The 26,235-nt window shown below is 39.3% G+C and overlaps 1 protein-coding gene across 2 annotated transcripts; it reads right to left on the bottom strand.

The window, feature by feature from the left end:
• Positions 1–883: 883 nt before the first annotated feature.
• gabrd (gamma-aminobutyric acid type A receptor subunit delta) lies at positions 884–26,235 on the bottom strand. Of its 2 annotated transcripts, none has more exons than XM_044117095.1 (9): positions 25,789–26,235; positions 10,620–10,735; positions 7,802–7,869; positions 6,095–6,315; positions 5,859–5,941; positions 5,007–5,144; positions 4,427–4,582; positions 3,238–3,449; positions 884–1,781 (listed from the first exon to the last, which is right to left on the bottom strand). In XM_044117095.1, the coding sequence occupies exons 1-9, from the start codon at positions 25,854–25,856 to the stop codon at positions 1,548–1,550; spliced, it is 1,296 nt and encodes a 431-aa protein (XP_043973030.1). In that variant the 5' UTR covers positions 25,857–26,235; the 3' UTR covers positions 884–1,547. The 2 variants fall into 2 exon arrangements, with proteins under 2 accessions (XP_043973030.1, XP_043973024.1); XM_044117089.1 differs by having other exon boundaries at positions 884–1,871; positions 25,789–26,233.

Here is a 26,235-nt window from a genome sequence, read left to right as displayed (position 1 = left end):
CTGCTTCTTCGCTGTGACTGCTAAACTTGTTACTTATGATTAAACTATGAATATTTAAGCTATTTAGGTCTCATACAGGAATCCCTGGAGCCACCAAAGAAAGCTAAGATTCTAGTTGTTTATGAAGCAGAAGGACTTTTTCAGTTATTTTTGATATGCTAGCCGTTAGCCCAGCCAAATAAAATACACAAAACGTTGCCAGCACAAGTAAGTGAAAACTAGCTGTACGTGTCAAACACATGAGTGTCCTGCAGAAACTCCAGTTGGGACACAGCATCAGGTATCGCCAAGTCGCACACCACTACCCTTTTCCTGGCACATCAATTGTTTAGCATAGCAACTGAACGCAGGGTAATGAAGAGACATTGCTGAAGAGACTTCACCAATTTTTCTCCCAACACCCAAAACACTATGACATTAAATGGTTTATTTTTGTTTTACATAACTTTTTACTGATGATTACCCCACTGGTATATAATGTTTATTAAGCCGTTTCAGCGCCCAGCTGTAAGTTACTCAGTATTTATGGAAATTACTGTGCGTAGCTCATGGTTTTCAAAGAATGTCACAATTGGCCTAAGACAAGTGGGGTTTCCTCTTCCAAGAATTTCCTCAAATCAATTTCCCAGTTCCCTCAATGGAAAGACGAGGATAGAAAGTGTGCAACAGAACAACAACCATGACCTGTAATCATCTAAAAGTGATTTATTCACAATCCCAAAGAAGTAGCTTTTTGTTCTTTGGTTGGTTTTTTTGAGTTGTGCAAGTGTACATCTGCCAGGAATGATTTTAATTTGTTTCTTAAATCACATCCGACAACAATTCCTTTAACAACCATGTGATTATCTGTAGCGAGGAGAGAGATTGAGACGAACGCACGTGGTAGCGGTAGAAGTCCTTTAATAACAAGGAAACAGGCAGAACTGGCAGGAGGAGATAAGACACTCCAGACTGTGTCCTAAATGTGGAAATGAACAAAAAAAAAATGGGTGGAGGGACAGAGAATATAGAAAAAGAAAGCGTGGGGTGGGAGGTAGTAATGGGGGAGGAGTGGGAATGAGTTATCAGCCATGCAGAATAGCAGTGCACCTCATCTTGTCGTCCTCTTGCCTGAGAGGTGTTTACGTTGTTGAGATGGCAAACAGCTCATGAAAGAGGGACAGGGGAACTGTGCTTTTTTTTTTTTTTTTTGAGGAGAACTTATGGTATTTCGTGGCGTTCATCTAGCAGGATGCAAATCTTAATATGTTTGTGAACCTCCAACGGGCAACTAAGCAACGTGCCTTTAAACTTTCCTTAGCTGTCTTTATAATGAAGCATCGTTTGTGTCCTTCTAACAGTTTAAACTCTTAACTACTCCCACTAAGTACCACATTTCTATATTCACAGGCTCTTACAGTATGCACTTCTTTTCATTTGAAGTTTCTTTCTTGCTGAAGCCTGCAGTGAACGTCAGCTGCACACTCTGCCAGCATTTTAATGTCACAACTTCAGCAGTTTCCTATGTACAGCTTCCGATGGCAGGCCCCTGACGTTCTGCCACCTCCTCACATCGTGTACGCCACCCAGTAGATCACGTTCACCACGGCAAACGTGAAAGGGAACACCGCCCTGGCGTAGATGTCGATGGTGTCTGCGTCAATGGGCTTGCAGACGCACTTGGAGCAACACTTTTTGTCCTCCTTGCTCTCCTCCGCTGGCCTCGACCGTCTCCTACTTGGCGCCGGCGTCTCCGTGGCGCCCTCCCCGGGGATTTCGCTGCCGGAGCGCTGCGTTCGGCCCTGGCGGTTGGAAATGACAACTCCCTGATTCATCCCGGTAACCGAGAGGGAAAACAGAACCATCGCCTGCTTGCCATTCTTTACTATCGACTGTAAAGACAAGGGGGGAGAGGGAGGGGAAAGGTTGTTTCGGAAACCAGTGCGTTTTTAAAATCAGGCAGAAAGAATAGATTTCACCTCCATGACCTTCATTTACAGCTTGACTCAACTCTGCTGCTACTCTTCTTCACTGATGGATTTTGTAAATTCCAATGGGCCTCACAAAATGTGCTGCAAGGATATTTTACATGCAAAGCACATGTCATGCTTTACAGTCATAAGCCGAAGCAAATAGCTAAAGAGGGTGTTGTGTGTTAGGTTGTTATATATTGCCATTTGATCAGTTTTCAGATTTCTGAGAGCCCGCGAGCCCTTGGCAATAAAGCGGAAAAGTACATTTTCCCTGTTGATGAAATCATGAAATTGCAGAAGCCGGAAGCAGATGTTTTCCACGTTTTCTCAAAACAAAGAATCATTAATTGAAAAACATATTTGTTCTTGGGTTGTTGTTGTTGTCTGATATTAAAATTTGTCTGAAAGAGAGCAGATGTAATCTGTTAGAGGATGCTGGGGGACTTTTCACAGCACTAAGTGTTCTTGGTACCAGAGGATGTACTAAAAGGAAATATTATCTATGCATAGATAGGGGTCATACATTACATTTTCTATATTCTATGAATATTACCAGCACAGTTTCACCTGTTTGTCTCTGGGTTTCTGTTAATTGACAATATTAAAGAAAGACCTACACTACACTGCACCTATTAACAGAAATAATTGACCTATATTAAAGTAACATGGAAAAAATCAACACATGAATCCAAAATTGTCTCTATAACAATTTTGCTGTTTTTCTTCTGGGTTTTATAAATTTTTTGACAAAAATTTGTAATGAACACACCTTAACAACTTGCAATAATTGTTTTACATTTCTTTCTATTCATGATAAGTAGTCCTCTGTTTAAATTGGCTCAGTCTAATGGTTAATTATCACAGCCTCTCCCATCGATTAGCTCAGTTTAGAGGAGACAATAAGCAAGCGCCTCAGACTGTTTAATTTGGTTCCCTCGTCATCTCATCTCTCATCTCAAATACAAGTAATCTGTATTCATAAGGAATTTCCACAAAGTGGTGTTTGCTACTCTCTAAGTACTGTAAGTCATCTGTGACAAAAGAAGCTGACAGTAAGACGAGAATCACTGCTAATCTCTGTAGGGAAATCATCTATTTTCCAATTCTGTTCTGCAGAGATTCCTTGTCTTGCTGAAGGTCAGCGGGATGGATGCTTGTCAGCAGTGAGGTTAGCCACCCGCCTCAGTCTGTGTTTGAAAGACGTGCTCATTACTGTCAAAACCCTCCGAAAGCAGGCATTGTTATCTTCCTCTGATGGGACAACATGACGAGAGTGTTTCCTTACCTCGGAGCTGAGCTTCTTTGCCTTCACCTTGGCCTTCTCTTTGAGCCGGTAGTCAGCGTTGTAGTGAGCGAAGGCATATTCGATGAGGGCCGCAAACACAAACACGTAGCAGATCCAGAAGTAGACGTCCAGTGCCTTGATGGCTGATGCCCGAGGCAAGGAGGAGCGAGCGCTCACCATCAGGGTAGTCATGGTGAGAACGGTTGTGATCCCTGTTGGAAAAAAATAAAAAACAGACTTAGAGTTAAAGCTAAAATATTGAGTTTTTGAGGCTCTGACCTGCAGAAAAGGCTGTCCAAATGCATTAAAAAATAATGTGAAGCAAACTTTTTAAACTTCCCAAACTCTGTTATCCTCACTATGCTTGTGCTTGTCTGCATGGGGGAAAAAAATGCCCAAAGCTTGTAAAGACATAATCCAAAATAGGTGCAGCTGCGGTTGCAGTGAAAGGTGGTTGTGCAAAGTGTCTACTCAGGGGCTTCAATGCCAAATAAATCTAAAACTTTTGTTTTAGATTTTTATTTGCAAAATACATTGAAAATTGTCATTCTTCTTCCACTTTATACACCTACCTGATTGCATTAGGGTTATGACATAGAATCCAGATTAACCACATTCATACATTACTGGGCAAAATTTGTATCTGCATTGTTGAATCTACATTGATTTAGATTCAACAAGACCGTAACACATTGCCAAAGCTTTTTATTTGGGCCTAGACTCTTGAGGGACACATAAAAAGAACCGTCAACAAACAGTTGTGTGCTTAAATTGTTTTGTTGTTGTTTTTTAATCAATCAAATCACAGCAGTTTTTATCTGCATGCTGCCAATTACATCAACTTGAAAAGTCGTTCCAAATTATTTATGTCAAGAAGCACTCACTGATTGCAGAGACCGCTGTTAGTTAATACTTGGACAGTTTTGGTGATGAATTTTATCAATATGACCTCAATATGATCTGCCCTAACAGATGATCTGTGCCTCATGTTAAAAGATAAAGAGAACACACTTTTGTTTTTTATTCATCTGGCTTGGGATAGCTGCAGATTTTCTGTTGCAGATTTATAAAGCTGTAAAACAGAGTAAAAAAAAATGTCACGTGCATCAGCTGATGTTCCAGAAACCAACATCAGCAAAACTGTAGCTCAAATTAACGCTTAAAAATTTAAATAGGCCTCTACACCAACCTAGGGTTACCCGAGCTGGAACTGCTGATTGGCTGATCCAAAAGGACACCCAAGACATTGCAACCAGCAGTATGGAAGGCATGTAAGACTGGATGATGTAGACGCCTCTATTACGTCTCAGCTGGAAGCGAAGGCTGAGCCTTGGAAAACGTCCCGCTGGGAAACAGAAAACAAAACACCCTCATTTAATTGCAGAACTGGAGGAATTAATTATCCATCACGGAAAGTCTCTATTGTTCTTCACAGGCAGCAGGGCTGATAGGGAAGGCTTGTCTGCTGGATGGAGCCCAGAGTCGGATAACTTGCAGTTGTCAGACATAAAGTGCAACAGACTGAATTTTCCTGGCAGAAACTCCTATCATCTTTTAAAATCTCCTTCAAAGCTCAACAGCAAGTCTGTCTTCATTTATTCCTTCTATGCATTGAATATGACCACAGAGGTGAGTGAGTTTTGAAAGAAAAAGCATAAAAAAATCTGACTTCTGAAAGACTCCGTAGAGTTTTCAGACGCAAGGAGTTAGCCGAAAACCAGAAATTGAAAAGGCCAGACATAACCCTGACAACGGAACGAAATTCTCACCTGATTTGAAGTTCATCATTTCTGTGACAAAGCGGTAGTCTGTGATGGTGAACTGGGAGAGCTCCAGTTTGTCCAGTCCATGAATGTGCTTCTGACTGTCCGACCAGTGATACACAATGTCCTCTGAGGAGTAGCCATCTTGAACAAAAGGAACATGTGGCAAACAGGCATGAAATGTGAGGTTGTCTTAACGTGAGGCATTTTAAAATGTCAAGTGTTATTTTCCTAACAATGGTCTTTGAACAAGATTACATTCTTTAAGATAATTATTGTTTCCATCCATCTTCACTTTTTATTTTTATTTTGCATTTTGTCAAGTTACAGACACAATCTTCAGTTGACTTTATGATTATTTTTGTGTGATATAATAACACAAAGCTGTGCATGAAAGATATGTGTTGCTTCCTAAACTTTTATTTTTGAAAACATTCAGAAAAATCCAGTGTGGATTTGGATCCAAGTCCCCCTGAGGGGATATTTTACAGCACAATTTCAGTTGCCGTGACAACTGAAGGTTTTTAGCTGGTCAAATCTGTCAGAGATACGTCTTTGGTCTGATGTTTTTCCTCATACGCTTTTGCAAAACAACTAAAGCTGAATCTAATTTGCAGGAGAGTCTACGGACAACAGTTGTGAAGTCTTACAAATTGTTTTTAAGTTGAGATTTGACTGCCGCATATCACTACAAATTTGCATTTATCTCAATTGGTTACTAGATACAAATGCACGCCACACTTTTTATTATGTATAGCATTTTTCATTGTGTTAGTTGATTAGCTAAAATCATAATAAAATACATAGAGGTTTGCCGTATTTCTTTTCCTTTGCGAGGACATGTAGACGTGAACTTACAGCTTTCTAAGTCCAGCATACACTCCTGTTCATCCATGGGGTACTTAGTTAGATCCATGTCACACGCTACTGTTGAAGTGATTCTAGGGACAAAACAAAACATTTCTTCATCCTAGTCACAACCTTCATGCTAGAAATCAGAGGTAGGAATTCAACAGAGAAGGCAGAGTTCAGACAGAGAAACCAAAGCACATTTTTTTCATTTTTTTTTCATTATTATTATTGTTTTATTTTACCGGCTGCTGTACAGAATGATTCCGTTGGGCTGCAGGCGGATCAGCTTGTTCTCCACCGTCACATCGTGGAACCAGGCGGATTTGGCGTTGACGATGAATGTGTCGGGTACCCACAGCTTGTCCACAAACCGGCTGTCCAGTCCCAGAGTCCTGTTGGTGTGATTGTAGGACAGGCGGTCATCGTGCCAGCTCTGCCGCAAGAACACTGTCATGGTGTATTCCTACCAGCACAAACAGAAAGGTATGGGAGACACTTTTTTTTTTGTTTTAAATATCAACTTTGGGTTAAAAAAAAAAAAAGGTAAGCGAAAAGCTAAATTATTCAATTGTGGGGTTTTACATGTATTTTAAATGTGATGTATTTCCCTTTGTTATGAGATTTGCCTTAGCTTAGGACTAATCAAAAACCTACATGAATTAAAAACTGAAGTATACTCAATGGATTTATTTTATTTACCTATATATAATTATTATTCCTCATATGACTGCATAAATGGTAAATGGACTGAACTTATATAGCGCTTTCCCAGTCATTTTGACGACTCAAAGCGCTTTACACTAGAGTCACATTCACCCATTCGCACTCACAAACACGCACACATTCATACACCGATAGGCAGATTGGTAGGCAATTTGGGGTTAAGTGCCTTGCCCAGAGGCAGATCGACATGTGGCAGGAGGAACCTGAAATCAAACCTACAACCTTCCGATTGCAAGACAACTACTCTACCATACAGCCACAGTCACCCATATATGTGTATATGTGTGTTTAGACCTCTTTGAAAAAGTTGTTTAAACTTTTCACAAGAGGAAAGCACAGGGGCTGGATTAATAAAAAATGAGTGAAGTAAATCATGAAAGTAAAGCAGTATGCCAAGAAAAAGAGAGAACATCCTCAAGTGGAATACAGTAATTATTAATGAATCTCTGCTATTCTTGAGATGTCATTGAATGAAAAAAATGACTTACAGAAGTAATTTTGGTTTGTTTTGGTACTTGGCTGGATGCTCAAATGTATTATCGTGCGACTCTGGTGTGATTTCTAGGATTAATTATTCTTCTTATCTTTTTTCTGATTGTTTTCCAACCCACGCGATGGTTTTCTCAAACCCTTAAACATAAACATTTCTTGTACAAACCCACTGTAACTTAAAAGCAGAAAATAACAATAAAAAAATAGAGAAAAGGAAACTAATGAACCTGCAATACAAATAATGGTCATACGAAAACCTTAAAATGTATTTCAAAACATTTAACAAAAGGTGGCGGTTGCACATATGACTACTTTATGTCTTAATTAAAGTAGATAACACTGTCTCTGTTTGTCTTTTAGAGGCTCCAGTAAAGCTAACAGCTAATCTGACACCAAGAGGTCAAGAACAAAGGAGATTTACCATCCACAACAAATGTCACAGTGGTTTTAGTTAACTGGAATTGCAAAATTTGTTAACCAATTCATTGACAGACTCTTTAATGTGAACCATGAAAAATTGAGATATAATTTTCTGCTTTTTAATCAGTGCACAGATATGCACACAAACTCCTCCAATGCTATTCCATGGAGTGAGACAGACAACAGGCACAGCTGATTAAGAAGAGGAAACATCTGGGAGTAACTAGAAAACTTCTGGTCTAGGTGAAAACAGCCGGGTTTTGTGGCTTTCTGAAAAGTCGGTGTGGAAAGATGGAAGATATTCTGTAGTTTACCATGTTGGCCTCAGAGATGTGGTCAATGCTGGCCACTTCGATAGCCATGGCCACGTTCACTGGTGGACCTGCAGAGCAAAGAGTGAGAAAACAAGGCACACCCACCTCAATCACACACACACACACGCCTTCTCTGCTCAGCCCGACTCCATCCACTCCCTCACATCCTCACTTCATTTACTCTCCCGCCCACCATCTTCCCGCATCTCGAGCGCTCCTACGGAGCACTGAAGATTAAGCATTATCCAGTTTAACCACGCTAAGCAGCGCATCACACTGTGGGCATTTACAAACAGCACGGAGCTCTCATGGATCTTCACAGAGTGAGCTTCAGACAACATTCACATCACAAACACACGTAGACGCACACGCACGCACGCGCACGCAAACACATGTGCGGCGTTGTGTTTTCACTAAACAGCTCGCCATATGATTAGTGTGGAGTGTGCCTGCGTGATCAGACGCTGGAGCGTGAAAGCTGCAGGGGTGGGGGGGCTCACTGATGCACAGCGCTAAGGCTGCTTTTGCTGAACATTAAGGAATCATACAGTGCTTTTCCACATCATTCAACACCTTCCCAAAGCCATTTCTACAAAGTTCTATTGTCTGTCGGCCATAATCAGGAGTATTAGTAAGAAGTGACTTAATGCAGCAGAGTAATACGGCAAAGTAACTAGAGGTAGTTGAGATAATGCAATAAATAATTTGTTTTAATTGTAATTATTATAGTGTAAGATCCATGTTATGTAAGAGTAATTCTGTCTGGAGTGCTTAGCACACCAGCGCACATATATATATTCCACAACCTACACACAAACTTTATTTTTTATGATAAAAATTGCAATTTTTATGAACACTTTCATAGCAGAGATAAAAAAATTTTTTTAAAAAGCCTATGTTAGTCGTGTATCTATATGACCTGGATATTTTCGGTAGAGGCACCGACCTTTGTTGCTTAATGTGCTGCAAAGCCTGACAGTAATGGAGCCGTTTTCGTTGCTTTCTGCATCTGTATCGCTTTGCTGTTTTGTCATTTAAAATCTTTTGCTGTAGATTTCATTGTCACCCTCCAGCTGCATCGATGGGGTGGCTGATCGTTTCGTCTCTTCGCAGTTTCATCTCTACATGTTCTGAGTACAAAAAGGGTCTGACAATGTTTTCATGCTGACCATGTGTCAGTTTGCACCCGCATTGAAGTACGTCTTTTATTGGGCTTAAAGACTAGTCACAGGAAATCCAGCCATGTAAGTCCAATAAATAATATCTACTGGGAGTGAAATCCTTTTTGGGTTTGAGCAGAGAGCTTTTATGGCAACATTTCTGGGACTATATAGAAGGAGATGTGTCTATTTATGTTTAAGTAAAGAAATATTCTGAGTATATAAATGACTGATGTTGGAGGTCAGTTCAACATTTTGATGGAGAAGCTTACAAGAAATCCTGACCCAAGCAGTAAATAATTTGCTTGAACTGGGTTTTGTTTTGTGTTTAAAATGGCAGATATCTGCAAGCAACCACTCGAGTCCACTGTCGGTTCCTCCAGCTGATCTCAGACTTGAGTTGCTAGGTAACCAAAGAGAGAGTGAGTTAGTGGATGCCACCAACCTTGCATACCTCATCATTTAGAGGTTGAGCAGCTAAATCCCATTCTGTATGGGATTTCAGTGAATATTTTTTATATTGAATATTCTATCTGATCGATTGCCTACTGATAATGATCATGTGTCTATCACAATATAAATTGTTATTGATTCATTGTCCAGCCCTAGTTTAGCAAGTTTATCCTGCCCATTTGCAGGTGACACATGTTTCCCCCAAAACAGCTTCTGAAATGGAGGCAACACACATAAATAAAGACAGTTGGACAAATGAACAAATGTGATTCACAAAATGTTTTGCAACGAAAGGATGAGGACTGTTTTTCTTCTTTTTTATTAAAGTAAACTTTTGGCTTAACCTACAGTCACTCAAACCAGCACAGCAGAATTTAGTGAATTGAAGATATCTGCTGAAGAATTTCTTTGTCAGCACTTTATTCCCTAAGCAGTTCAAAGACGGACTTGCTTTCCAACACAAAATTCTTGGAAATGTCCTTCCAGTTGCAAAACATTCCGAATTCTTTTCGCGCTCATGTTTCCACTACAGACATGACTCCTCACTGGCGGTGGAGTTGAATGAAGGGGATCGGCAAGATTAACAGACATGATTCCTCCATGGTCAGGGCAGCCCTTGCATTTGGATGAACTGTTTTGGCACATCGATGATCTCACATTAATATAAACGTGGAGACGGCATGCGGGTCTCCGCAGAGGTGCGGTGCACAGGACGGTGTATGTGGTCCCAGCAGCTCTCCTCGCCCACACTGTCGACTCTCGGCTCAGCTGAGTTAAGCTGTGAGATTGAGAAATCTATCGTTGTGGTCGTTGGATGTTTCACATTTAGCAGCCATTCTTAGCAACATCTCCAGAGGGGTTTGCGAAGCTCATGCCACCCCCAACCCTCCCCGCTGCTCTGCAGCTTGTCCTTGAGGGCCGTCATCCTCCATAATCCCTTTAGCAAAGCCTCTCGTACCAAATGAATTTGTGTCCTTAGCTGACGATTTGCCTTTTAGGAAAACTAAAGCAGGTACATTTGCATGAAGTAAACATAGCTTTGCTTTAATGTGGAGCAAGAAAAATACGTAAAAGAAGGACACGGTTCAATCGGAAAATCAGACGCAAACATCCGTGCTCTGTTGCTTGGGTTATGCTAAGGATGGCGGTAAATGTGAGGGGGTGAACTGCAACCCAACACCACAAGCCCTAGATCTCATACTCACCTCCTATCCCAGGGCGAAAATTTCTGGCATAGCCTTTCATTAAATCATCCAGGTTAGGTAACCAGGATATTTCAATGCGTGTACCTACATAGTCCCCAATGTCACTCAGCATGGCCCTGAAGAGACAAACAGCAAACACATCAGATTCAGATTCGAAAGAAAAAGGTCAAAATATTAGGTACATTCATGAAAACAGGTCAGAAATAAACACTTTCACTCCATAGTCGGGGCATCAATAACACTGAATATTTCACAAGCAGTAAGCGGATTCGGCCAACCCAGGAGGACGTCCACCGTTCAGCCTCCCTTTGAGTGATCATTTGTTTGGGACTTGGGCGCGACCTGCAGATATCTCCCCTCAACTCCAACAGGTTGAGGAAAGATAAACAAACGGCTGAAAAAAGTAAAGCTAATTAAAAAGAACTGCAAGAACATTTCGCAGTTAATTGCACTAAAGGTCAAGACATGAGTGGGCACTAAATGCAGCAAGCTGGAGAGGCTTTGAAAGCAAAGGAAGGCAAAGGTTTAGTACTCCAAGAAATAGCGTGATGACATTGAAATGTCACTGTAATGGTGAAAATACAATAAAATATAGAAAGTAATCTAATTGTCATGCATACAAAAAGTGAGTAAATGTTTTTAAAGTCCCCCCAAAGTGGCTTAAAAAAATCTAAAACACAGTGCAAATAAGCACTCTGTTAGGCTAACTTCTCCATCTTTTCCATCATTACACAAACCCAGCACAACACATTCATTTAAACATCAGTAGTTGCAACAAAAATATTAAATTATAAATGTATATGCAGGTTTTTAAATGGAGCGATGAATAAGACCGAATGCAGTGATCTGTCCAAATCTCCAAGTGTTTGAAGCTGCTGCAGTTGGTGCATTATTGAACAAAATAAACAAAAACACACAAAGAATTTATACAGAAATAAAAAATCTTCTGTCATTCAGAGCTACAGAAATTACAGAGACTCAGAGCGCTTACGGGGTGTGTTTTTGTGAAAGAGGTGATGCAACACGTATGCCAACCAAATATGCCCTGGTTTCCAGCATTTCAAATCAATAAAGATCCTTTTATTTCTGCATTTCATACCCTGCGCAGCCTTCAAACATAACCGGCAAAAAGAGTGCAAGATTGAAGGCGATTTAGCCTCCCGACCAACAGTCTCTCTCATTCTGTCCTCGAGCGGAGCTAGAATAACTTGTTGTTCTTTTGCCTTGTCACATTTTCCATCTTCATTGGAGTTTAGCATATTTTTTTTTATTATGATGGGAAACCCAATCTGAAACTAAAAGTTTGTACAGCTATCTTGACTCTGTTCTCATGTATGTGTATACTTGTGTGCGTGTGTGTGTGTGTGTGTGTGTGTGTGTGTGTGTGTGTGTTTTGTTAAAAGACCATGCAGCGTTGGTGTGGACAGTCTGACTCTCCACCCAGCATGTCAGGTCCCGGAGGATTCTACAATGCAGACATAAATTCATGAAGACATAAAAAAAAAATTGTACAATTAATTTTTCGGTCACTTAGACCTCACTATCATCACATTTCTAAAATTATAAGTTGTTTTTTTTTTTGTTTGTTTGTTGTTTTTTTTTTTTGCCAAAAAGATTTTGTCAAAAAAATAAAAAAGATCACCACCTCTTACTTTCCAAAGATATTTTAGGCACAAAAAAAAAAATAAATCACTTTTGGCAAAAAATGACTCGGGTGATCTTCTAAATTAAAGTTTACGTTAAATTACACACATATTTCCCTGTTTTTAAAAGAGTTCAAAAACTCTTCAAACAAATTTAAAGAGTTCAAACTAATTTCCCTGTCTGTCTGTCTGTCTGTCTGTCTGTCTGTCTGTCTGTCTGTCTGTCTGTCTGTCTGTCCATCAATATTTAGAACTGATAAAACAGTAACTGCATTATTAAACACTGAAGAGAGGTTTATTATGTATAAACTCACGAGCTCCTGTGTTTAAATGAAAAAGGACATTTCCCAATTCTTCTTTTGGGATATTTGGTATTAGAACCACCAGCTTGAGATGTGACTATATGTAAAGAACGTATAGATTGGTCAAACTTGGTCTGAATTTTAATACTGACTACAGATGCTTCTGTATAGGACAGGAATCTGCAACCTTTGCATTTTGCCGTCAGTCCAGCAAAATAAAACTCATTTAGAGGCAGAATTGTGCTTTGACCTTTGGAAAAAAACAACTTGTATTATTTTTTTAAAAATATCTGCTGAATTTAATGTGCTGTTCATTTCTATATTCATGTATTAAACTAAAGAAGCATATTTAAAAAAAAACAACAAAAAAAACAGGATGGAGATATCTTCTATAATGTAGATATCTGTTGAAAAAGGTTAAAAAAGGATATAGTTTCCAACCTGGTCATACAAAAAATCAATTAAAAAAATATTGTGTCTGCTTGTAGTCTCATTCTGTAACAGTAATTAATGTAATCATTACATAAAAAGCTGAAAAACTGCCAAAATCTGCATTAAATATTCCATCTTCATCAAAAAGCATTAGTTTGCTTTTCATCACTTTTCCAAAGTCACAAAGAGCTGTTGGAAAAAGGAACTAAGATCCAATGCCTGGAAGGTGCCGGTTGGAGAGCCCTGCTGCAGATGTTACATCCTGAAAGCATTGTGAAAATCAGTGAATCAGGACATTATGCTATACCACAAACACACTTTGTAGTAATTTGGTTTCTCACATACTTCAGATGCAAGCAGGTAAAATTTTCAGCCGACATTACAGCAGACTTCTGCAGCTTAACAAAGCAATAAAACATTAAAATATTTAACTTAACTGCATCATTGGGGAAAAATATTATATCTCGATTTGTGTCTGCGTTGATCTTTTGAAACAGCGCAATACCTCATCGTAAGTCACTGAATTTATATCCAAAAGTGCCATTCATTAAGGCCCGTTTTAAGTCTGTTGCTTTTCTCACTGCGTACATGTGTCCATCTGCAGGCTGCTGCGGAGATTGAAGCTTTCAAATGCCACACACTCAGACATTAACACAAGCTGTGCCCGGCACATTTTATCTCCTCTGTAAATGAACCAGAAAGGGACTATGGGTGAAATTAACATTTTTAAATGGTTTAAAGGGCCCCACCCCTCCTTGAGACCCATATAGACACACAGTTCTAACAGAGCTACCAGCATTTCATGTTCACATCTCAAAGCCACTAGGTGGCAGGTTTGTACTCCAAAAGACCAAGAGAGAAATGCATTAAGGACACGCTCTCTCTCTCTTTCTCTCTGACTGTACTGTTATTACTTATATAAACACTGAGTTGAGGAAACACATTAGACACACAATTCTGTCTTTTCAACGCAAACAACCAGCAGTTGTGGACTAAACGAATGCAGTGAATACAAGTTTCCCTGACATTTAAAGCCACAAAGGCCAGTCCTGGCATTGTCTTTAAAATAGGCCCCACAGGGGGCGCTTTATCAAAGGTGATTTTATTGACAAACAGTGAAAAGCCATTTGGTGACCTTTAAAATAGCAGTGGACATTTTTAGGGAAGGTGAGAGAAGAGTAAAGCAGCACATAGGGGAGCTAAGCACCACAGAAAAGCCGCAATAAAACAGAAGCATTGTGGAAAAATACAATATTTTTTGTCTTGTCATTAAGATTTTTCTCTGAGGCTTCACTCTGTAGTACCAGATATTTATAGCCTGGCAATAATAGTAAAAACAGGAGCATTCACGAGCTAATTAATCACTCTGTGACTCCAGTTTTTTAGGGGGGGTTCACTGATTGGTTGCTTCTAAATCAGGAAATTAAGAGCTTTTTCTTAAAGAAATTTTCTGCATGCCAAGGTCAAACATGCCTCTGTAAAAAAAAAAAAAAAAAACACCGGGCACTGGAAGTGTGTGGATGTGTGGATGTGTGTGTGCGTGTGTGTGTGTGTGTGTGTGTGTGTGTGCCTCTAAAAGACAAAACATATTGTGACTCCCAGAATTTTGCTGAAACCTGCCACACTGCAATTGGAAAACAATATGTTTTACTAGAACTTTAGCATTCTATTAAAGACGTTTATTTCCTACGCTCATCAACTTTACACAGTACAATGTTTTGGAAAAGACTTTGTCACATTCCAGCTACAACCTTCACTGCATTTTATGAGGAATTCATGTGATAATGACACAATGGAGGTCATGACTGTGAAGTGGAAGAAACCTCTGATGTAGTTTTCAAACATTTTAACAAATGAAAATCTTAAAAGTGCGGTATGCGTTTATATTAGATCCCCAACAGTGAATATGTTGTACAGCACACTTTCCCTGAATTACAGTTCCACATCTAAGCACAGAAATATTTGCCTATCCAGTCACAAAGCAAGGAGAGGTTTGCCATGGTAGAAACATGACATAGCAAAGTCTAAGGAGAGTGAGTCCTTGAGAAGGACTTTCATGTTTCTATGTGGCTTACATATAGTGGACTCTCATAAGCACTGAGACTGACGCGCTTCATAGAAACGATCAGAGCATCAGTTCCTCAGGAAGACCAGAAACCGTTAGACTCAATAAGAGTTCACTTAAACCTGGTATTTGAACACGTATTCACTATTTGCATTCCATAACATTTATGCTGGTATCTGCACATTTTTGTTGTTGTTAAAAATATAGTTTGTCTTTACACACATTTTGAATATTTTTTTTTAAATTAGCCTACCCAGTTGCACATTCCTTCGGACCAGATTGTCTATTTTTTTGTTTGAAAAATTTTTTGGGCACTGGAGGCCTTTATAAGACAATAATCCGTCAGGAAGGGGGCAGACGTGCAGCAAAGGTGCCGAGGAAGGGAGTCGAACTCCGTGTGGCTGCATCAAGATCTGTAGCCTCTGCAGCTCTAAGTACTACAGAGGCAAATCGTAACATATCATGAGAAACTAGCTATTTATTGAAATTTCATGCACAGTATTGATTTAATTAAAGATTTATCTCTCAAATTTTTAATATGCTGTTTTGTGTGAGGAAATAAAGCGTGAAGTTTTCAGCCTCAATATTCTCAAAGATAATGAAACGTCTGTGTATTCTGCTACGAGGCACACACAGGTTGCAAATTTGATTGATTTGGGGCTCACTAAATATTTGAAGCTCTTCACCAGCAAACAGTGGTGAATGTTCAGTTGCGGATGCTCCTGCTTTTTTATTTTATTTTCATTAAATGTCTCACTCCCATCTCGAAGCGCCGTCTGTTTACGAGCGAACATTAAACAGACCGGGGGGGCTGTGGGAGGGGGGTTGCGAGGTGCAAAGAGTGGCAGGCTCTCTCAAATTTATGGAGTCTGCTTGGGAACGTAAAGTGCCTCACGCGCTGGTGAGCTAATTAGTTTTATATACTAGCACTAACAGTTAGATGAACACGAGTGGAGCGGCAGCCCCCCTACGATTACTAGCCCACCAGTTGTACCAAAGCATAAATTAAAAAGGGGTTCTCTTGCACTGCACCAGAGTCACAATTTATTGTGGCATTTTTTTTTATGTGCTTTTTTTTTTTATCAACAGAAAGCAAATATATAGTTGTGTGGGGGGAAAAAATGAGGGCATCTTATTAAATATTTAGTGTTTAACTGAGGAATGTTTCCATATTGATGCATAATCTGTATTTTTCACCTCTGAAATAGAAAGTAATTCTATTGTAGATACAGATTAAACCTTTTTGTTTTGCTCATTAAACATGAGATTAACAGAAATTAATCTGTAAACACAACAATCTCAATTAAACAATCAGAACTTTGTGGTTGCTGCAAAAATGTAAAGCGGGTAGGAATACTTTTGCAAAGCACTGGTTTTGCCTGCACTTTATGAAGTGCTGGGACTCAGTTAAAATTTTTCATCAAGTTAGTTAAGGGGTCTGTAATTAATCGCAACGAATCACATTTTAATCAAAAACTATATAATGATAAAATAAGTAACATCTTCCATTCAAAAACTCTTTTTGCTGTTAAATTATTGAATAAATAGGCATATGAGCTCAACTACAAAGATATGTATTGTTCTTAATCTTTTATGAATTTATCTTTTTCTTAATCTTTTATCTTTCAACCATCAGATAGATGCAAATTGTCACTATATCCAATCAGCTTTCAAGAGTTTCAGGAACCCTTGATTATCCATATCACTTCTTTCGAAAATACTTCTTCCCAAATGTGGAGAGTGTGCAGACATTAGCATTGGGGATGGACGTTGTTGCTTGCTGAAATGTGTTTAGCATCGCATTACTATTTTAGGCATGAATGGTTTTGCTTATTGGCCAACTCCTCTTAGCACAACTTGCAGATAACAATAGTCTTTTCCAGTGTCCCATCAGATTGCTTTTTGAAGCAAAAACTAACTTACATTGTGCCAAGAGTGGCGGCTTTGTCACCCATAGCTATAGTTGTGCTTCATACTTACGGATGGACCAGAAGCACGCAAATATGATGACTCCATAACCTTTTTTACGTAAAAAAAAAAAATATATATATATATATATATATATATATATATATATATATATATATATATATTGTATTTAATTGTGTTTAAATCTACATAATTAGTCAAAATTAACATGTTAAAGTTTTGTCCCTAATTTTCTCCCCTTTTACCGTGTAATACAGACATTTCATGCTCTTAAAGGCTACAGTAAGGTTTATAAAGAGAGTAAGTAATAAATGTTCTGGAACATGTTTCTAATGTCTCATGTCTCAAGTAACAGACCAGCACAAGGAAGTGTATAATTGTAGGTGAAAGGAGGGAGTGCTGTGAAATATGGCGGTGGCAGTATCATGCTATGGGGATGGTTTTCTTCAGCAGGGGATTTGAATTTGAGTAGTTGGGTGAGATGGACGGATTTAAACACAGGACATAGGAGATTCAGCCGGACGTCGTCAGCGAACAAACAACCAGAGCTGCAGATTAAAATGTTCCGATCCAAACAAAAACGTATATTTCTCTCTTAGTCTGGTCAATTTGTGCTACATTTTTAAATAGAGCCAAGAGTTGTTTAGATTTTTGGTCACAGGTCACAACGTCCACTGTGAGGGATATTTAGCTTTAAAAAAAAGAAAAAAGAAAAAGAGGACAAAAATGCCACTTCGTAGCTGTGCTAAGCTTTTAGGTACCGTGAAACACTTCTAAGAGTCGCTGAGAAAACCATCCGTTATTTCCTGTCCACTTCACATTTACTGTTTGCACTACTCTGCGTCGCCGTGTCCCTAAAAGTCCAAACGAAATGGTTGCAACTTGACAAAATGGAAAACAACGGCATTGAAGAGACAGCTTCACCTGAGCAGGTGTTACTATCCATCCATCCATCCATTTTCTACACACCCTTGTCCCTAATGCGGTCGGGAGGGTTGCTGGTTCCTATCTCCAGCTGCGTTCCAGGCCAGAGGCCCTGGACAGGTCGCCAGTCTGTCGCAGGGCCAGGTGTTACTATTCACGGTTAAAAGAATCATATGTTAAATATGCATTTGAGTAGGTTGTCGGATGTACATGCACAGAGGACATAAGTATGAATAAATTACTCTACCTACATGTTTCCAAAGAAACCGAGCCCCTTAAATTTTGCCTGCATGCTGTGGACTTTGTGGAACCACGCCAACTTAGCAGTTTGGAGATGAAGATGCTCTGAGTTCGGCCTCGATGATCCAAGCCTCCAAGTTTTGCCTCTCCTCTGCTTTCTCCCTCGCAGTTTCGCAGTAATTAATGTGTGTTTTAATGTTGCACACAACTGTACACACACTGACTCTATTACTTTTGCCAAGAGATTTGTCGACTTTTTCAAGTTGATCAACCGAAAATGTGCATTTTTTACATGCGCATCAAAAAATTGATCTTGTTGATGCCTATCAACAAGACATCAGCAAAATACCGTAAATACAAATGCAGTCTAACATTAGTAAATGTTCTGTTATTGCAGTAATTTTTCTTTTCCCCTCGCTGGTATTTCTGGCCTGGTGAGTCTGTGTTTGTTTGTGTCCTTTCCCTCTCACCCCACAGCTGCTTAGTGCAGATGGTCGTCCTTCCTTGAGTTTCATTATGACAGGGACAATGGATGATGCATAAACTCTGGACCCATTAATAAAATATTCTTCTCTTTATTTTTTTGTCTTACATCTACACAACAGGGTCTGCAACCTGCAGTTGCAGAGCTGCCTTTGACTCTTTTCACCAAAGGTGCTCTTAATAATTTTGCTCAAAGACTATCATGGCCTTTTCTCCTTGGAACTAATGAGATAAACATCTTTTTTTTTGGTTCAATCATTTATTTATTTTTTCATAAGACTGTATACAAGCGTTTCTTCATTTTCCATAAACATGGGACTTTCCGATCAACAAAACGTATATGTTTATTTTGTTTTATTCAAATGGAGTTACAATTTTTTAACTAAAAAAACAGCAGAAAATATTGTGTCTTGAATCTTGGATAACTATTCTGACCCGCCTTACTCATCTAAATTCTGCTGACATAGACAATATGTTTTGCCAGTTACTGGTCGTCTACAGACGACTGGATAAATCTAAGGGCATCGCTAACTGCATTTTAGAGCCAAACCCTTTTAGATGCAACTAGAACCAAGCGCCATGTGATCACCTGGTGACCTGTCCGAGGCATGCCCCTCATAATGAAGATAAACGCCAACTCAGCTGTGACCCAAAGTGCTGATGGCTTCCTACCTGCTTGGGAACCTGAGGCACCTCAATTTACACAGGCCGGGTTTATAAATGCAAATGTTACATGTTAAGCTACATTGTAATAATTTAAAAGTTATAGTGAGTTATATTTTAATTCTCATTTAATCTTTTCTGCTGCATGTGTTTGAGGCAGAACCCAATGAGGAGAAGCAGCATTCAGCATCTATGCACCACAAATCTGGAACAAACCTCCAGAAAACTGTAAAACAGCTGAAACACTGACTTCCTTTAAATCTCAACTAAAAACCCACTTGTTTAGAGATGTATTTGAAACATAATCAATTACAAATTTATTGACGGAATCTGACTTGATGTTGTGTTTTGATTGTTGATTCTATGTTGCATTGTGTTTTTGTTTTTGATTTGATGTAAAGCACTTTGAAATGCCTTGCTGCTGAAATGTGCTATACAAATAAAAAAAGGAAAGGAAGGAAAGGAGGCGGCACATTTTTACTATTTGCATCGAGATCAACTAATAACCTTTTTTTTTATCTCTCTATGTACTTACTTGAGGAAATATAAGTTACATTTTGCTGCGGCTCACCACACAGGGTGATACAGCTTCTTACTGGGGGCGCCGCCTCACAAGCGACCCAGTGTTCAGTGTAAAAACTATTGCTTAGGGAATATTATAAAACTGAAGTTGGAGTCAGGTTTTCAGACATCCTACTGGGTAATACATTAAAGATGCATTTTACAGGGAATCTGGGCTACATTTGGTCATCTCAAGTTCAGAAACTAAAATAATCAGGACCAACTTGATCTGGATCATTTTTCACAAAATCATTTTCTATAACACACTTCAAAATCCATTAAGTCTATATTGAAAGCTTAATGCTTAAAAAAAAAATAGAAAGTGTTATCCACAAAAGTAAAAGTAGTATATAAGCAGCACTATACAAACCATTTTTTCCAGTGGTCCTTGTCCATCAAAAAAGTTGGATATTGTTTCCAGCTAATCATTTATCTGAGGCCAGTTCTTGGTTTCCCCAAATTATCCTGCTTGTTCTGAATGCTAAAACAAGCTTTTCAAATGATTGGGCTGCAACAGAGATTCTGTTGGAAACTAGATCAATTTGTGCCACAGGCCTCACATGCAACCAGCTAATGTTCTGTGGCTTTCAAAGAAACTAAAGAACCAGATCCCATTTAAATTTCATTTCACTTATTCAGTAAGTAAACAGGCAAAATACATGTGATCATTTCAGTGGTGATATAGCAGATTTCACCGTAGAAAGCACACCAAATGTCTTCCTTTGCCAGACATCATAAAGCAGAACCCATTTTGGGTGTTGAATAAATAATTTACCAATGTCACTACTTTTTCCACATTTCAGGAAATCAACCCTGCAGGGATATATAGGATTAGGATGACACAGAGGGCAAATTAAAAACTGCTGGCCTTGTCACAGTAAGACATTTTCACTACAAAAATTCACCGCTTTTTTATGACCTAAAAGAGAATATGGTAGATTTTCTGCATTTTACGTTATGCCAAATAAAATAATTAGCATGCATTTAGTCATTCAGAAGCCACCAGTGCACACAAAACAAATTACTCCCGCAAACTGTTTCCCATTTTAAGTGTGATGCGTTGGCCTCGTTTGAGTGGGAGACTTTTAGAGGCACTGAGACGTGGCTGTACCAACTAACCCTGAAGCCATCGCAGAGATCGGAGCTTTGTAGAGGCAGTTCATGCAGTCAGAGCAACACGAGCAAATCCCCGTGTTATTGCGAAGTGTTCTCTCTGCTATGGTAGCAAGGATTTATCTGCTGACTCAGCCTCTCATACAGATTAGCCGGGACAGGAGAGTCACCTAGGTGCATGTTTAAAGGACAAGTTTGACAGACCAGGATGATCAACACTAAGTGGCTGGGATAAAAGCCTCTGGAATCACATCCTGTGGCCAGGTTTTATGTACAACATGTGCGTGAAAGCAAAAGCACACATTACCTTGCTCGCTTCTCTCTGGTTTTGGTGAGAAATAAATTACAATGTCATTAACAATGTGTCAGAAGGCTCCATAAGGATGAAACCTCCAAATACAACACCATTTGGGGAATTGGTAAACCTCTAACATCTGAATATGTAACATCCAAATGTCTTGTGGAGACAAATTTATTGGTCGAGTAAAAGAAACACTGAGGAAAAATACAAAAATGAAATATTATGGAGTGGCCAGCAGTTCCCAGTATATTCTGTATAATATCTTAATGCCATGTCACAAATAGAGTAAAATTACAGGCTCATTTTGTTCTATCCAAGTGACTCTTATGGTAAAGCTGTTCGTTTCCACATTTTGATGCAGCCATAATTAGCTGTTTTACATTAGGATCAATCATATCAAATTTCAAAATCAAGTTTAATTTGTATAGCACATTTCAGCAGCAAGGCATTTCAAAGTGCTTTACATCATAATCATGATTCATTATGGAGAAGGAAAACTTCAGCTCAAATCAATAGTTAGACAATTTGGTGTATCAACAGAATAAAGAGCCAAGAAAGAGTTGTTGAAAGTGAGCTCTGTACAAATATTTGCTTCTATAATTTAGATTCTGTGTGGATTAGAAGATCTGCAATAAATTCCATCTTTTCTACCCAATCCTGCTTTTCTTCTTTTTAAGTTTTGTTGGCTCTGGTGGCCTTTATTTGAGAGTGGTGAGACAGGCAAGTGGGCAAAGAGAGAATGGGAAGACACATGGCAAATGTGACCAGGTCGGGACTCGAACCTGCGATGGCCGCACCGAGGACCAAGGGCCTGGGCCTTGGTGGGCTGTGCTCTGCCCCTGTGCCACTACAGCAGCCCCTGTTTTATTACACACATCATTAAAGCTCTGAATAAATATGACCTTTATGCCATGAATATCTGTCAAGTTCCCACACTGTTCACTTCAGGACTGCAATCATGTTCCTGTGTGCTAAATGACGTCTGGTGCAAGTCTGTCCTACTTAAAGTTTAGATTCACTAACCAGGTTCTGCCTGCGTGACCAGAAACCAGTCTTACTGCTGAGCTACCAGCTGAAATAAGTCCACTTATTAAAAGGAGTGCAGACTCAACACTTACAACTGCACATGAGAGCTCTAGTAGATAAACTCCTGAGAGAAACTTTGTTTTTCTGCAGCTACAGCTAATGAGGATAAAAGTTTGGGGATAGTGGTGGTTATTAATTAAGTTATACTCTAAGAAGAGTTGGAACATGGAAGTTTCAAAGATTTTGTGTTTCATTTCTTGGTTTGCTTTCTTGTCTACCAAGCACAGCTGTAAGTAATATCCATCATTAAAATCTCTCATGTTTAATGTTGAGGAAATGCATCCTAATAAAATTACTAATTGATCCCCATGCACACACAAAAAAAGCACTATTATAATGTCAGTTCAGTTTGTGCTTATATAAATTTGAGAGAAGATAGCAGAAACATGATGGGATTACTTCATATGTGTGACTGAAACCAGCTTTGAGCAGGCTTCCTTTCTTTTCTGTCTGGCCAAGTTCTGTATGTATCTCCATGGAGTTAGCTCAGTATTTTCCACGCAAGAACAAAACAAATCCATTGTGCTGATACTTATTGAGTTCTTTTAGAGAAGTGAGTAAATACTAGGAGTTTCTTTGTTTTCAACCTGTTCTCTGGATTCCCAGCGTGTGTGTAGCTCTGTGCTGAAGTTGGGATTCCCATGAAATTAGATAGCAAAGTAATTAGCTACCCTAAGTGGCTAATTAAAACTAGCCACACGGTGATGGCATCTTGTTTTATTGAAGTAAAATTGGCTACAAAGCTAAAGCTAGCAAAAATACTAAGGATAATATGTAGACTATTAGAAGCATGTTGGCCTACTGTAACATACTCAATTTTAGCTTTCATTAGCATATTAGCTAAACTGCTATCCTCAGAATAGCAGTTTATGCTATGCAATAACATGATTGCCCACACACTCTATCAGTTTGTTCATTAAAGTTTTTAGGTCAAAATTAGCTAAAAGGCTCGTCTTAGATAAAATGATCTCTGTAGTATGTGGCCTATCATTACTATCACATTACGTTTTCAGCTTTCAAGAGACTCAAAATTTAGATGATTTTTCCCTGCAAAATATTTCCACCTCAGTCAGATTTGATGCAGAGTCTCTGTGAACATTGATTTCTTTTCTTTCTAAGCCTTGAAAAAGATTCCAAAATAGATTCAGGTATGGACTTTGACTGGGCCATTCAAGTACATTAATAGGCTAAAATCTTTACAAATTGATACTAGATCTGGGTGTATCTTAGGCTCAGCCGCAGACTCATGTTTTCTAACAGGCTTTTCTTCCAGGATTGTTCAATATTTAGCCCAATTCATCTTCCCGTCAACTATGGCCAGCTGTCCTGTTACATGCCGCAGAGCATGACGCTCCCACCACCATGTTTCGTTGACAAGATTGTGTGAGGACAGGACACAGTGTTGCCTCTGCTAAAACCTTCCATTTTGGTTTTATTTGACCAGATCACTTTTTTCTACTTGGTTGTTGTGCCTCATATGGTGTTCTTTCAACAAATTTTCCCACATGAGCCACTCCTCTAGAGTTACTATAAGCTTCTTGGCTGCTTCTCTGATGAAGTCTTACTTTGCCTGTCAAATAAAGGGGATGGTCATGTCTCGGTAGGCCTGTTGTTAATCATTTTCAGCTGTCAAATATTCAAAACCTATGGTATATTTTAGAATCTAGCTCTGTTTTAGACAGCTCCACAATTTTATCCCATATACCATCTTCCTTTGTCATCTCTAATGTTTTCCAACACTCATCTGAGGACTTCACAGGACATTTGTATTGGGATTACATTCCAAATCATAGTACTTTCAAAGGCAAGTTGGTTGGAGCTGGTTTTATTTAGGGGTATCAGAGTGAAGGGAGGTGACAATGAATACATGTCACCCTTTTCATTTGTTTTATTTGTTAAACACTTACAAAACCCAGTGTCATTTTCCCTTCCATTTTAGAATTGTGTGCTACTTTGTGGTGGTCTGCTAAATTAAATAAATCTCAATAACACATAAAATGTCTGTGGATGTATTGTGTCAAAGTGGAATCTCAGAATGTTTTTGCAAGGCATTCTAGGTGAAGACAGTGTTTATTACAGCAAAGCATAAAAGACACCTCAGCTGGAGAGAAAAACTGTGAAACTCACGCAACACCAAAGGTGGTTAGGAATAACTTAGCTAAGCAACAAATAGTGAAACAGATAAACGAGGAGCTAAAAGGAGAATCTGAGTAATTCTGGTCCGAGTGAGACGGAGGGGGTGCAGGGAAACAAAGCTACTTTCATCTACAAAAAGCGGAATGGCAATATGTGTAAATGTGTGTGGGAGTGGGCGTGTGCGTGCGTGTGTGTGTGTCTTAAAAAGAGAGAGAGAGAAAGCTGACAGATAATGAGGTGCCAAGAAAAAAATGGCAACGCTGCATTGTATCAAGAGCAAAATAATAACAACAGCAGTGGTGACTGGAGGCAGGAAAATCCAATTACAGCAGTGGTTACTCCCTCTGCTGGCGGAGGAGCCAGAAGGGAAAACAACAGAGATTTGCCCCAAATCTCACCCAAAGCTAAGCTATGGAGTCACATTTTGTCCTTTTTACACCGGAGGCACCCAGAAGCACAGTGCTATAGGGGACGCAGAGGAGCCTGATTATGGTTGCTTTTATTGAGCGAGTTTAGTGATAATATATGGGTTGAAGAGTGGAGAATATTCCTATAAAGGTACAATTTTAAAAGTACTATAACACCTGATTTTACTTAGATGCACAGATTAGGAGAACTTCAATTTCTGAAAGTGATTTAATTGTGACAGATTCAATTGTCAGAAGTTTACGCTTTACAGCTTCAACATAAAATGAATATTTGGTCGGCTAGTCCTGATTTTTATTTCAAAATATCATCCTTTCTTTCCCTTTAACTCCTGAAACATGAGCGGTCAAATGTTTCCCTACTGAGGAATGCCTGGACAGGGAGGCCTTCCTTAATCCCTTGTATCTCTGCACTATCTGACATAATGTACCTCTCCTGAACAGGCCTGGAAGCCTGATGCTGCTATTACCTGCTGCACACAGACACCACCCACTCACCTGCTACTTACCACCATTTAAAAAGGGAAAACACATGCATTATGTAAACATTACAATAGATTTCTGTGCCACAGGCAAAGAGGAAAATAAACAGACATTATCATGGGAATGTTAAGTTAAGATAAGGATGTATTTGTTTAATTCCTTAAAATGTTAATATATGACTCACTGCAAGGGATATTTTTAATTAAAACCATCTGGATGTAATGTATCTAGGTGCTCCATTCTGCCACAGTTTGACAAGTGGTCGTCTCCAGTTTTATATTAGTACGTACCTAATCTCAACGTGTTATTATGAAAAAAAATGCTTGAGCCCTCGGTTGCACACAAGAACAGAACACCTGCAAGAAAGGCAAAAACAGTCTCACCTGGTGAAAATATCCCCTCCGAAGAAGAGCGCAGCAAGACCGGACAGCAGGAAAGTTTGGACCTCCATTCCAACCCGCCCTTAGAATAAACCCAAATCTATTAAAAAGAAAGTTTCCCTTGTCGGAAGCCGATGAGTTTTAATCGAAACGTTGTTTTTATTTCAGTGCGCTCTCCTCGTTATCCGGCGCAGCGGAGAACAAAGTAAAGTCTAGAGCCGTTGATGATGATGATGATGAAGATGATGATGGTGATGGTGGTCGTGGTGTGTTGGACCCCATCCTGGAATCCCCATCTGATCTCCCCCGAGTTCACCAAAGCAGAGCGCACAAGAGAAATAGCAAAGAAATCTCTCGGTCCGAGCGCACTAACGAGCCGATCCACCGCTGCTGCCGCCTGTCATCCAGAGAGCGGAGAGAGCGAGAAAGAGGGAGACAGAGAGACAGAGA

The sequence above is a fragment of the Gambusia affinis genome, linkage group LG01, assembly GCF_019740435.1.
Source record: "Gambusia affinis linkage group LG01, SWU_Gaff_1.0, whole genome shotgun sequence".
Classification (NCBI taxonomy): Eukaryota; Metazoa; Chordata; class Actinopteri; order Cyprinodontiformes; family Poeciliidae; genus Gambusia; species Gambusia affinis.
This window is presented reverse-complemented; position numbering and strand designations above follow the sequence as displayed.

What these genes read in the sequence shown, in the direction of transcription:
- gabrd (XM_044117089.1), bottom strand. Translation starts at nt 25,856, where the DNA reads ATGGAGGTCCAAACTTTCCTGCTGTCCGGTCTTGCTGCGCTCTTCTTC. An exon ending in ATCATTCTGTACAGCAGCCG is followed by an intron (nt 5,942 to 6,094) that starts GTAAAATAAAAC and finishes TTTTGTCCCTAG; the next exon opens with AATCACTTCAACAGTAGCGT. An exon ending in TATGCTGGACTTAGAAAGCT is followed by an intron (nt 5,145 to 5,858) that starts GTAAGTTCACGT and finishes CTTTTGTTCAAG; the next exon opens with ATGGCTACTCCTCAGAGGAC.